Source organism: Gallinula chloropus (assembly GCF_964237585.1).
Source record: "Gallinula chloropus genome assembly, chromosome: 1".
NCBI lineage: Eukaryota > Metazoa > Chordata > Aves > Gruiformes > Rallidae > Gallinula > Gallinula chloropus.
The window spans coordinates 81655508-81668179 of NC_140085.1; the positions used below are offsets into that span (position 1 = coordinate 81655508).

At 46.2% G+C, this 12672-nt stretch overlaps 1 protein-coding gene across 1 annotated transcript in view; it reads left to right on the forward strand.

Moving 5' to 3' along the window:
- Positions 1-12672, forward strand: part of CACNA2D4 (calcium voltage-gated channel auxiliary subunit alpha2delta 4) — a gene marked incomplete at both ends in the record, with an annotated part of 131518 nt that overhangs the window by 61993 nt on the left and 56853 nt on the right. Inside the window, one exon of the mRNA XM_084271393.1 lies at positions 208-288. Within this exon, the coding sequence (XP_084127519.1) occupies positions 208-288 (81 nt within the window). The remainder of the gene's footprint in view (positions 1-207; positions 289-12672) is intronic.

A 12672-nucleotide genomic window follows, 5' to 3' on the forward strand; every position in this document is an offset into this window, starting at 1 on the left:
AAGGAAAAAAAATCAAACCCAAAGCTACTCCTAGCCCTTTGCTTATGTGTTTTGAAAGATGCAGTCCTGCAAGCTCTTGGATGTTTCAGGGTTGAGGCCTACGTATGCACTGGCCTGGGAGTGCTTGTGTGAGCCAGCTGCTCCCGCTGCGTTTTACTCCTCTCTGGTAGTAAGCTAACCAAGCCTGCTCTGTTTGTGTCTTGACAGAGGGAGGTGACCTACCAAAAGTGGTGACAGTGAGCACAGCTGTGGCTGTGTCTGTGGATGGGAAGATGGGTATTGCTGCAGGTAGGACGTTCTGGTTTCTCTCTTTATCTTGAACAAAACAGTTGCGTCTCGTATTGAGAGTGGGAGCTGAGAGCTGTTAGCTTGTCATTCAAGGGAAATGACGGGTGCCACAATAGCTTATGAAGTTGACAACTAGGCTAAACAGAGAATATTGGAGCAGGTACTGAATGGCTGATAAGCTTTTGAAAGGGAAGCTGGCTGTTTGAGTGGAAGCTTCCCATCTTTGATGCTGGTGGGTTTGTGGATGGAGACTATTTCTCTGGAGCATGAAGAGGTTGAGAAGTCCGAGCAGGTTTTGAAATGTTTGCAGGAGAAGACACTTCTGGTTTTGGAAGAACAGGATGTTCAGGCATCTCCATTGTTATCTCAGCTGAAAAATAACTTTTGCTGGTGGAGTGAACTTGTTGGTAGATTTCCAACTCAGACGTTTAGTTCCCCAAACTTATCGTTGTATCTGAGCTTTAAACCCCTTTTGGCAGACCCTCACTAGACTCTACATCTGTTTTTGAAAAACTCATAATGCATGTTATTTCCATAAGAACCCCAAAGCTTTTGAAGCTTTACTGTTTTCTGCAGCAGTTGCCTCAGCTTTTAAGTTAACTCAATAGAGAAACAGAGCAGCCATTTAATGAACCAAAGGAACACTAATTGATAATGCTGGCATCATATCCAACTTACCCCAAAACTCCTACACAGAGTGCTTAGGAGAAGATGTAGCTCAGTGGAAATATTTTTTTTTAGACCTAGATGCATTGGCTTAAGGAAGATATCAATGGAACAAGCAATGGAGTAATTATCACCAGAAATGTGCTGAGAAGCAAAGCTGCTCATGAAAGTATGGTTAGTGCTAATGGAGTCCTGTACGGTGGAAGGAATGACTGAGTAAAATAGATACCAGACAATGACTTTGTTGCAGGGGTATCCAGTAGAGAGAAGGTCATGTAACAGATACTTTCATATCAGAGTCAACCATTGCTTTTTCCTAGGCTGGGTACGATACAATGAATAGTCTTCAGTGGTACTAGTCAGTAAAACTATGTCGGTTTAACCTCTGATGAAGAGTTCCTTAATTTCCAGGTTGGCAGTAAGTTCCAGTTTAGAGTGCTACTCCTTAAGTATCACTTGGGCATTAAGAAAGTAATTACAAGCTGAAGAAGGGGTGTTATGAAATAGCACTTTTAACTAACATACCACCATTTAAAAGCCAAACAACTGTTATGAAACCTGTCCAGAGACTCTTATAAAATAAAGATTATTTCAGTAAAATTCATGTTAAATAGATGTTTGGGTCATAGAAACTGTTCTCAAAACTGATACTAGCTGGGACTGTTATGAATACTTGGCATTGGTGAGGCTGCACCTCAAGTGCTGTGTCCAGTTCTGGGCTCCTCACCATGAGAAGGACATTGAGGTCCTTGACCGCATCCTGAGAAGGGCAACCAGGCTGGTGAAGGGGCTGGAGGGCAAATCCTATGAGGAATGGCTGAGGGAGCTGGGGATGTTTAGCTTGGAGAAGAGGAGGCTGAGGGGAGACCTTATCATAGCCTAGAACTACCTGAAAGGAGGTTGTAAAGAGGTGGGAGGTGGTCTCTTCAGCTGAGTAACAGGAGATAGGACAAAGGGAAATGGTACAAAGCTGCACCAGGGCAGGTTCAGATTAGATGTTAGGAAAATATTCTTCACTGAAAGAGTTGTCAGGGCCTGGAACAGGCTGCCCAGGGAGGTGGTTGAGTCACCTTCCTCGGGTGTGTTTTAAAAAAAGGGTAGATGAGGTACTTAGGGATGTGGTTTAGCATAGGATAGGAATGGTTGGACTTGATGATCTTAAAGGTCTTTTCCAACTGTGTGATTCTCTCTGATTTTCTGCTTCTCTCTGAAAATACCCAGCAGAGAATGAGATACCATTGAAACTCTACCAAGAGTCTCAGTGCAGCACTGGGGCGTTTTTCTAAACATGGATTTGGGAGTAGAAAAAAACATGTTTAAAAAAAATAGTGTTTTTCATGGGTTTTTCCCTTCCCTTTCCCAACGTGTGAGTTAGAGCAGAGGCACACAAGCAGTTCATCTGGCACTCAGCATAAACACAATGAAGGAAACTTCTGGGTGGAAGAGCTGGAGCATGTGGCAGGAGGATCTGCCCCTGATGGAGCCATTTCTCTTCTGTCAGCAGCACTTCTCACAACCCCTTTGGAGATTTCCAAGCCCTCAATTATGCTGAATGCTGAATCAACTGTCTGTGTGGATGAACTGTGAAGGGGCAGGATCCTCTGCAAGGGGAAGAGGAGGGTGGAAAAAGCAGCAGATAGGGAAAGAAGTAATCTTAAAACTAACAATGAGGTACATTTCTGTCCTCCGTGGAAGTGATACAGAACGAGCCAGTTTCCTCACTGGTAACCACGGAAGGTGAGACACAGAAATGTGTTCTCAGTTGCTTTCATTCTTTAAAGGTGCCATGGTCCCTGTCACTAGCAGGCATGTTTGGTCACCTGACCACAAGCATCTTTTGCTTACTTCCACATGTGGTACACACAGCTGTGTGTTCTTTCTTCCATTTCTTAGGCATTGAGGAAAATGACCTAAATTACATCTAAAGTATGGGCTGCAGGACAGCACCAAGGGAAATAATTTCTTCTTTAGGGTCCAAAATCCTTCAGACCCCCAGCTGTAACCCCAGTTGACTTGTCAGTGCAAGTGTTTGTTGACATATGTCACATGTGCTGGCTTGAACGTAAGTTTGAGACACATTTTGGGGGGTTTCAGGAAGCAAAATGGTCCTCTATCACTACATCTGTTTTGTTTCCAGTGGTGACTACATTCATCATATGAATCTTTGTATCAGCAATGCTTGAAAAAAAAAAAGGCAGTAGTTGTGGTCATGCTACCTATTGCACTGCTGTTTGATCTTGAGGATAACAGCATTAGGAGCAAGGATGCAGGTCTTGCTTCATATCCCCTCACACTAATAGAGTCATCCTGGGTGGCAAGGACCTGTTTCTAGGGGACTTCATCCCACAGCAGAGGCTGCAACGCAAATGATGCTGGGCAGTGCTGTCATACTATCCTGGCTACAGGAGAGAGGTGAAGGAAGAGTGGAGACACAGTGAGAGCCCATGAGAACAGAATGACATCCAGATTGCTGTTGTTACTGCTATTCTGATGGCATCAGACCTCAGTGGGCTTGAGACTGTGTTTGTTCAGGGTTAGGATACTACCACAAGTCAATTTTGTATCCAGCATAGGTTCCCAGAAAAGCCAAATATCTAGCTAGTCCTGTAATTTGTGGGTAAATGCTGTCACAGTTCTGTAAAAGGGGAACAACAGAGGCTTTTTACGTGCCCCTATGAAAGTGCAAGTGGTATGAACTGGCCTGTCATTCTGCCACTGATTGTTACTGTCATTTGTTTGACTTGAAGGTGCTTGGGGGAAGATTTGTAAGTGCTCTGAAATGTTCGCTATGCATGCAGTGAAAAATTAAGCTCTAGGATTTGCAGCCATGCCTGTAGGGAGGGAGCACCCCCAGTGCCCCCATGGGGAGGACGCCAGTGACAGGGAGAGTTGGGCCCCTTTTCTTCTGGCAGCTGAATGGCAGTCTCTAGCCAAGGCGGAGAAAGGTGAGCTGGTAAAATCAAACATCCAGGAAGATGACATGGGTCTGGATGCTGTCAGGGCATGAGGGAGCAGTCAGCTGGGATTAGAGAGCAGCCCAGCTGAGGGCTGAGGCCAGAGATGGGAGTTCAGGGGCCTCCTTCCTCCTGTTTCTGTCTGACTTGGCTCAGTAGGGAATCCCAGAACATGTTTGGGGTGCAGACTGAGGTGCTTCTCTCACCGTTACAGAGGGTAGTCCACACAAGGACAGGAGGGGAAATGGCTGAATTCAGAAGGGAAAAGTGGTGTCCTCTGCCCTACCCTGCCCTCTCCCCTTTTCACCCATCCTTCTCCTTCCCCCATGGGCCAAGCCCCTGTACCTGTAGCTGGGGCACGAGGGGGATGCACGAAGGGTTCAAGGCACCCACACGCCTCTCGGAGGACATGGCGTAGCCAAGGCAGGGTCTGCTTGTGTGAGCTGAGTTGGTGGGATGCTACACAGGCAAACCTAAGCCTGGCTTGGCTGTACCTGGTTCTTTGAGTTAATAACATCTACCTGCTATATTGTGGCTTGGCACTTCAAAGCCCTATGCAAACATTAAGTAATGCCTGGATGATTAATTGTAATTAATTAGAAGGCAGCTATTCTCCCGGGATGTCAGTCCAGTACCTTTCACACACACTAACTTTGTTGGAAATGAAAAATAAGGAATTGTGATGGCATTCTCCCCAAGCCAAGTCCTGCCCCAGATAGCACTGTCATCTGCTCCCCCCCATGAGTCAGTAGCCTGGAGCTTTCTGGTCCTCAGGGTGTGCACAGCAGAAATCACATGTAGTTGCTGACAGAAGCTTTTAGTGATTTAAAGCCCCAGTGAAACTACTGGAATCTGCACAGGAGTTTAGCTGTCACTTTGGGCTGTGTGTGACGTCTCTTTCATTGCCTGAGCTTCCTGCTGTTTGATTTACATGGCTGTCAGCTGGCTGCCAGTTCCAACAGGGGCAGGTAGGGTTTTTTTTCCATTAAGTTCCTTGCCCTGATTGTCATGTCTCAGGAATGGGAAACAACCAATGCCACCCAAGTGCCCAATAAAAAACCCCAAATGGGCGCTGGGGACATGCAGGTTTATTTTATACGATACCATCTCCTCTGTATTGGAAGTTACTGTTAGTTCTTATCTGCTGTGATTGGAGCACAGAGAAATCGTTATCCAGTGACACCAACAGTATATAGGGATGTATTTGGGGAGAAGGGTGAGAGAAGAGAAATATTGTCTCTATTTTACAGGGAGAGTTTTGGGACACAGAGTTATTAAGGCTGGTGTTTTCAGGAGAGCTCTGTACTTGCAACAGGAGCATATTTTCAAAAAGGCTTAGGTGATTTTTTTTTTCAAAAAGTATTTTAAATTAGTCGGTCTGAAAAATAGAAAATGGGAAATAATTTTACTATAATGCTTCTGGTTAAAATCCAACCTCTATTAGTCCAATGGAAAGTCTTCATTTGAGAAACCATTACTGGTCAGCTCGATGGCTCTCCATCCTCTTCCTTGGCCCCCAGTTTTGGCTACCCACTGCCTGTTACAAGCAAGCAGGGAGAGGAGGTGCAGGTGGCTTTTACAGCAGTTCTGTTGCTGTGGCATCTTTTCAAACTAATCTACACACAATTCTGTATTCCTACAGTTTTGTTGTTTGGGTGGATAAAACATTTCAACCTTCTCTTTAGAAAGTGACAGTTGCACCTGCAGAAGCTGTTAAAATGCATGGAAATAAGCTACAATAACATAAGCACGCTTTCCATGGGGATAGCTGCATCCAAGCTGGAGAATTAAAATTATTTCACTAGGCTGGCTCAGAAACCAGCCCAATGTTACCCATGCAAAACCTGAGAACAGCAGATCTCTTGAATGAGGGCAGCACTGTTCAGAAGGAATGCTGTCCCTCTTTTAATGCTGGACGTTGGGCCAGTAGTGTCCCCTTTCAGGGACTTCTGTGAACTCCTGAGGCATCACCTGGGTGATTTCATGGAAACCACAGTCTCCCCTGCATCCCATGGTGGTAGCATGGATAGAAAGAAGGAATACTCAACTCATTTTCAGCCTGTCTGCTACGTCTGGTTTCTGCCTGGTGCCATTCCCTCCTGTCAGCCCCCTGAAGCTGAAGCAGTTTTTTAGGCATCCCTTTGATCTGACAACATGAGAGACATCTAAAGGGGCTGTGCCTTGGAGCTCAGTCACAGAAAGTCTTAGGAGCTCTTGGTAAGGCAGAAAGGCTCATCGTTTTAGTATTAGCAGCAACTGTACCTTCTTCACCTCTCAGGACATCTGTCTGGGGGCCGTTATGAGTTGGTACACATTTGGCTGGCCTAAGGTTTGACCCCAGTACTCTGAAGGCCAAGGTATCAAAATTATACAGTGGCCTTGGTGTGCTAAAACCAGTGTCTCTTGCCTCCTTCATACACCCATCTGCGGGCCATCCATTGCATTCTGCTCTACATACTGAGCCCTGGGGGAGAGACCTGTAAGCGTAAAGGCTGCTTTGTGGGGTGTTTCTGTGGCAGACACAAGCTGTTCTATGAGCAAGACAAAAGCAAGGTTGCCTTGTTTTGCACTGGTTCTGCCTTTTGCCAAGGTCTGGTGTCAGTGCTGAGCCCACATGGTTCCCTGTTCAGAGCTGGTTATCCTCCAGCCAGGTCAGTGAAAAGGTGGAAAGAGGAAGCATCTGCCTGCAAAACTCCATATAGATGTCTTTATGTGTAGATAGTAACTGGTAACGAGAGAGTCAAATATATTTATTTAATCCTCAGAAGAATGCTATAAATAGGTATGAGACATCTTCCATAGCGTTCTGCACCCCCTGGTTGGACATCAGCAATTTCCTTTTCTGCCACGTTGTATCTGCTCCCTGCGTAGGCTGTGAGATCCTCAACACAGGGATTGCACCTCCTCCATGTGTGTGTGTGGACATTGCCTATTGCTTTGGGGATGTGCCCTCGGTTGGGTGAAATGCAAAGACAACAGCCAGTTCTGCAGAATAAATATTCCCTTGCAAGCCCAGCTGAGTGCCAGGCTTTGCATGCTGCTACTTACAGGGGGGAGGGGGGGAAACATGAAGTGAATCAGCCCTCCTTTCCTTAGCCCATGCAGGCAGAGCTTTGCCCAGTACCAAGCGAATTCCCCCACTGATGGGTGCCTGTGCCCAGACCATGCCCTTGGCAGCTGCTTCAGGGTATTTTCTCAAAGGGACACCATAGCAACTTGTGAGCGATGGGATTTCTCCTGTGGGGTCTGGTGAGGCATTTCTCCAGGCCTTCCCCAGCCCTGGAGCCTGTTCCAGGCTGGAGTTCCAGCCCAGGAGCCTGTTCTTGCCTGTACATAGCAGAAGTCTTGTAGCCTAAGGTTATCCATTGCCACTGCCTCTATAGCTCCTCTGATTGCCATGGCTGTCACGCTTGAAGGGAAAGGAGCCCTTGACACCAGCTCAGGAGAGGTCTGCATATAGCTGGATTTTTTAGATTGGCACCCGGCGCCTTTGCCATGTTCCCTCTGCTTGCAAATTATTTGATATCATTTTAATTCTGAGCTGAATTAGAGCAGTGCGCGGGTTGTCATGGTAACCGTTTCCTTGTGCCTTTTGGTCTGACTCATTGCAGACAATTACTCTCGCGCTCCAGGATTCACAGATGTGATAGGAGAAGAATCATGTGCTGGGCTTTCAACTTTCTTTTTTTTTTTTTATTTTCCTCTTTTAATTTCCTTCCCAGCCTCTCTCACATTAACCCCTGCCTAGCCAGCATCAGCAGGGGCCTGCGCCTCTTCTCTTCCCCAGGGCCACGTGGGCCTGTGGGAGCGCGTTGCACGTAGATACACGGTGTGCGAGGGGTGTTTGTGTGGTTTCTCTGCAGCGCGTTGTGTGGCTGTGAGAAACCTGTTGGTGTGTGTAACTAGGGGTGGGGGGCACAGATGTGTGTGCTTGTGGAGTGGTTTGTGCTTCTTCCTCTCTCTGCTGGAGCTATGTACTCGCCTTGTGTCTTCTGTGTATGCACACAGGGTGTATGTGAGTGCTCTGTCTGGACGTGGAAGTGTGCCCCGTGAGTGGAGCCTGTCAGTATGCACTGAGTATTCAGGGGGGCTGCCAGGGTCGTGAGTAGGCCAGGACCTTCCATTTGGAAGAGTGTGAAGATCCACAGGCTGCCAAGCAAGTGGCATTAACGCCTCTGACCAAGTAGGGTGCAAACCTAAATCTTGTGTGATTGAGAGGCCTCACTCATGGTCACAGCAGCCTGCATCTATGCATCTAAAGTATATGGAGGAAAGCAGTATTGTCCATGGAAGGGCCATGGCCTGAAGTTAAGTGTAGTTGATGTCATGTTAGGACCTATAGTTTAGCAGAGGAACAAAGTCATGTGAGAAGATGATGAAATGGATCACAGAAGCAATCTGTAGAGGTAGGGATGAAGGGAGTAAATATTACAGCAGAGGAGGTTGTAGGAGATATCTTGTGAGACGGTTTGGCTTAAGTTCAGCCAAGGCACAAGCACACAGGTTTAGCAGGGTGAGAACCAAGAAACTTAGCAGATCTGAGGACAGCTCCAGCTTACTCCTAAGATACATTCCTTTTACCACCAAACTCAGGCTCTTTCCTTCCTGAGTTCCTCTTGTCCTGCCCTACCTAACCACTTAAGGCACAAATCTCATCAGAAGGCTATGTAATGGGACTCCTACCAGCCCTTTCCCCTCATAAGACATTTTACTTCTACTTTCTCTCACTAGGATACAGAGGTCCATTCATAGGATAATTCTGGTTGGAAGGCACTTCAGGAGGTCTCTAGACAGCCTCCTGCTCAAAGCAGGGTCAACTATGAGATCAGAGCAGTTTGCTTAGAATTTTATTGCAATGATATTCCCAGAAATATTCCTTATTCCTCCCTAATTCTCATACTCTGTGCTCTCATAGCCTGTACTGTGCAGAGGCCATACCAATAGTCATTCTCTTTTTTTTTTCCCCCCCCTACCCTTGTTCTATCTAGTCCTATTCTGATGAGGACTATCAGCAGCAAATCCTCATGTGGAGGTGCTGGATGCAGGGTAGTTTGCAGTGGGTATGGGCTTGCTCTTCGGTGTTGAGGTACAGAGGGTGTGAGAAGAAAGGAGAGTTGGAAGGTGGCTGTCCTGCTTCTGCCTATGGGAGAGCTTGGATGGAAGCCCTGGGAAGCACCAGGCTTTCCCGTGACAGTGTGAATGCAGGGGAGAGATGTTCTTTGTGCAGGAGATAGGTGAGATGTGGACAGCGCTGTTTGCCCAGCATATATGGAGGGGTGGTCTGCTGCCAGCTCTTGGCTGTTCTTTCACAGGCAGCAGTGCAAAGTCTGGCGGGAGCAGTTCAGCTTTTGGGGATGCTGTGGAGCCCACATTTCTTGGAGGAGTCAATAAATGGCAATGCCTGATTCTGTTGCCCTCCATCTGTCTGCCACCACAGGCAACTGCTTAGGCTCCTTAATCTGGCTCTGTGGAGAGCCTGTGTGGAATGGAAAAAGAACAGATAGCAAAGCAAGCCGCATCTTAGAGGTCAGCAAATGTAGGGATAAAGTGAGAATTGCTTACAAATCAAGCTGAGTTAGACCTTGCAAAGGGGATTAAAACAAATAGCAAAAGATTCTTCTGCTTTTTGATAAAAGAAAAAAAAATAAGAAGTGAGGGCCACTTCTGGGCAGTAAGAGAGAAGTCAAGATCAAGGAGACTATAGTCTGAGCTAAAACCAGTGAGGACTCTGCACCCAAGTTATTGACAAGGACAGCACTGTCATCCTTGGGGAAAGAAGCAAGCTGACCACTGGGAATAAGCAGTTTAGTGCGCTCATAGTACTGGGCTGGGGGGCTCTCCAGCCCTGAGAGACCTGGTGTGTGGGGGCACAGGCTTATAGCAAGGATCTTTTTTCAACTCCACCCTCAGTGGTGACTCCACACAGGCTAGAACAGTGAAAACTCAGCAGTTAGGGTTAAGGAAGTGAGAGAAATAAGTTTTTCAGTCTCAGACCTGTAAATGTGACCTCTGTAATGTTTGTAGCACTTTAGAGGAGATCTTGAAGGAAAGTATAATTGTTATGAAGCAGTTAGGGGAAAAGGGAGTCAGGCAGCGTGAATTTATCAATTCTAGATCAGACCGGACTAACCCAGCAGCGTTCTTTCCCATGAGTGTTTTCCTGAAGGGCAGAAGGAAATTTCAGAGGTCTCATCTCTATTTCGGTAGAGCACTTGATACAGTGCCATATAAGAAACAAACAGTTAAACTGGAGGAGATCAGAGGAAAGGAAGAGGAGTTGTAAGGGGCAGAGTGATGGAAGTCAGTCTGGGAAGGTGGCAGCAGCAAGATCACCCGTGAAGCAAAAGGTCACTTGTAGCACTCCCCCGTGGTCAGCCGCGGGACTGGTCTTTGCTAACATCAACCTGACCCAGCCTCAGGTAGCGATCAGTAGGTAGTGAGGTGTCCTGATGATTCAACACTAGAAGGCATTACTGGCACAAGGGAGGACCAGGATATTGTAGAAGAAGCCTTATTTGACCTTGGCAGGAGTACCAGAAACAGAATGAATTTCAGTAGTACGACAGACACAAGGTCATATGCTTGAGAACTAATATTAGAAATCTTCTGAAAGCTGGGAACTCAGTGAGATCTGGCAGAGAGCAAAGCAAGCAAGACTAGAAGCAGCCCTTGTCTTTCTGGGAACTGTTGGGCCCGTTTTGTCACATGTCAGTGAGGATCACCAGTGTAGGCTGTATTGCCCCCTGATGCCCACACACAGTCCGGGGTATCTTTGTTGTCTGCCAAGTTCTGCCCTGAGATCCTTGCTGAAAGGCAGGATCAGGATCAAAATGCTGAGAACTTCTGTGTGAGATGATGGTAGGATGATGGCAGGTGATGCAGTTGTGGACAAAGCAAACATTGTCCTAGAACATGCCTGGAGGAGTGTTCCCAGTGCAAATGGGGATGCATTGGTGCTCCTACCCAAAGCTCCGTGAGAGCTGTCCTCTAGTTTCTGTTACAGTTTTCTGCCAAAGGAATGCAGGCTGAGACAGGTACAAACAGGGCAGAAGGATGATGAGAGGAAAGGGAAGCCTGGTTTTGTGAGAGGAGCTTTGAACAACCCAGTTTGTTTAACTAGATGCAGCCAGGACTTCACTGGATAGGATCGCTGCGATAAATGCGTGGATAGGATCACTGTAACAAATGCAACTTTGAAAAAATGTTTTAACTAAAGCACACAGCTTGTACAAAGACAGCGTGGTATAGATAGGCCATGAAAATATTTAGGGTGAAAAACTAGAAGAGGGTTTCTAGCTATTAGAGTAACACAGCTTTAGCCAGAATCTGGGGTAAAAAGATAAGTAGGTTTAAGCAGGACTTTGAAAAGTCTGTGAGAATGTGGTGGTGCCTTAAGTAGAGATAAAACCCTGCTAGCCTGTAGTCCCTTGTCCATCACCAAGCAACAGCTGAAGCCCCTGTCTCACCATGCCACAATAAAATTACCATCAAGCAAGCGAGCCATGGGACGGTCACTCAGGGCACTCCCCATCCACCGCAGCACTCCCTTTGGGTATGAGGCTGAGCCTTTTTACCATATAATTAACATGCTCCATGATTTAAGTCATGGCTGAATAAAATATGCTTGTTAATGCAGCTGAAAGCCTCAGCACAGAACCTGGAAGGTCAGAAGTTAGGGCTGACCTAAACCCCTCTCTCAGCATTTGACAGCGTGATGTTTTTTCTTGATTGATTTGGGTTTTGCAAAGTAGAGTGAGCGTAGAAGCCCCTGCTTATGATAACAAGCCTTTAAAAAGCAGATGGGGATGTGGGGGCTGGTGTGTTTTGTGGCAGCTGAGAAGTGACAGTTGAGGAGATCAGAGAAGGGAGAATCTGAAAAGCAGCTGGTCAGAGGCAATCACTGAAGAGGGGATGATCAGTCACAAGAGGATGAAAAAAAAGGGGGAGAGAAAGAGAGAGAAAAACTGAGGAATCAAAAAAAATTATGTCCAGTGGGAGAGATATGAAAGATAACCATATGAGACCGTGAGTGAGTGAGACAGGAGACTGCTAGAAAGGGACTATCAGTTTAAATAAGAGGGCTAAATTTTTCCCTTGCCAAGAACTGCACAAATCTGGATGCTCTTGCTTAAACTCCAGTGAATGTATGCTACTATAAAGGTGGTTATGAGTGGGATCAGGACTATTTTCCCATACTGTGTCTCTCTCAAAATGACTTGTTAAGCTTTTTGCCCTAGTGTTTCCATATGCCTCCATCGTTAAAGTAGGAACGCTGTTCACACAGCCTAGCGAGCGTGCTGCCAGACGTTTCTCGGTGGGGAGAAGTAGGGAGAGGTGATATTTACTATTGTATCACAATAGTCAGTGTCTACAACAGGGAGCACAGATCTAGATGGATGAGAAGCATAACTCTAAAAGGAGAAGGAAAAATCAGGAAGAGTGATAATAGCTTTGTTCCAGAGGTGAGGCAATGCTTTGCAGTGGAAGACTTGATTAACTCAATCTGCTTATTTTACAAAAAAAAAAAAGAAAAAGAAAAAAAAGACTGAGAGATTATTTGATTAGAGTACAAAGCACCTTCACAGGGAGAGATGCTGGTTACTGAACGTTTGGGCTTTTTAATCTAGGGGAGAAAAGCATAACAAAAACCTGTGACAGGAAACCAAACAGATTCAAATGAGATATTAAACATGAATGGTAACAGAGAACATTAATAGTTACTGTAGTAAGGTACCAAGGGAAAAAGGGTTTTTTAATTTCTGGA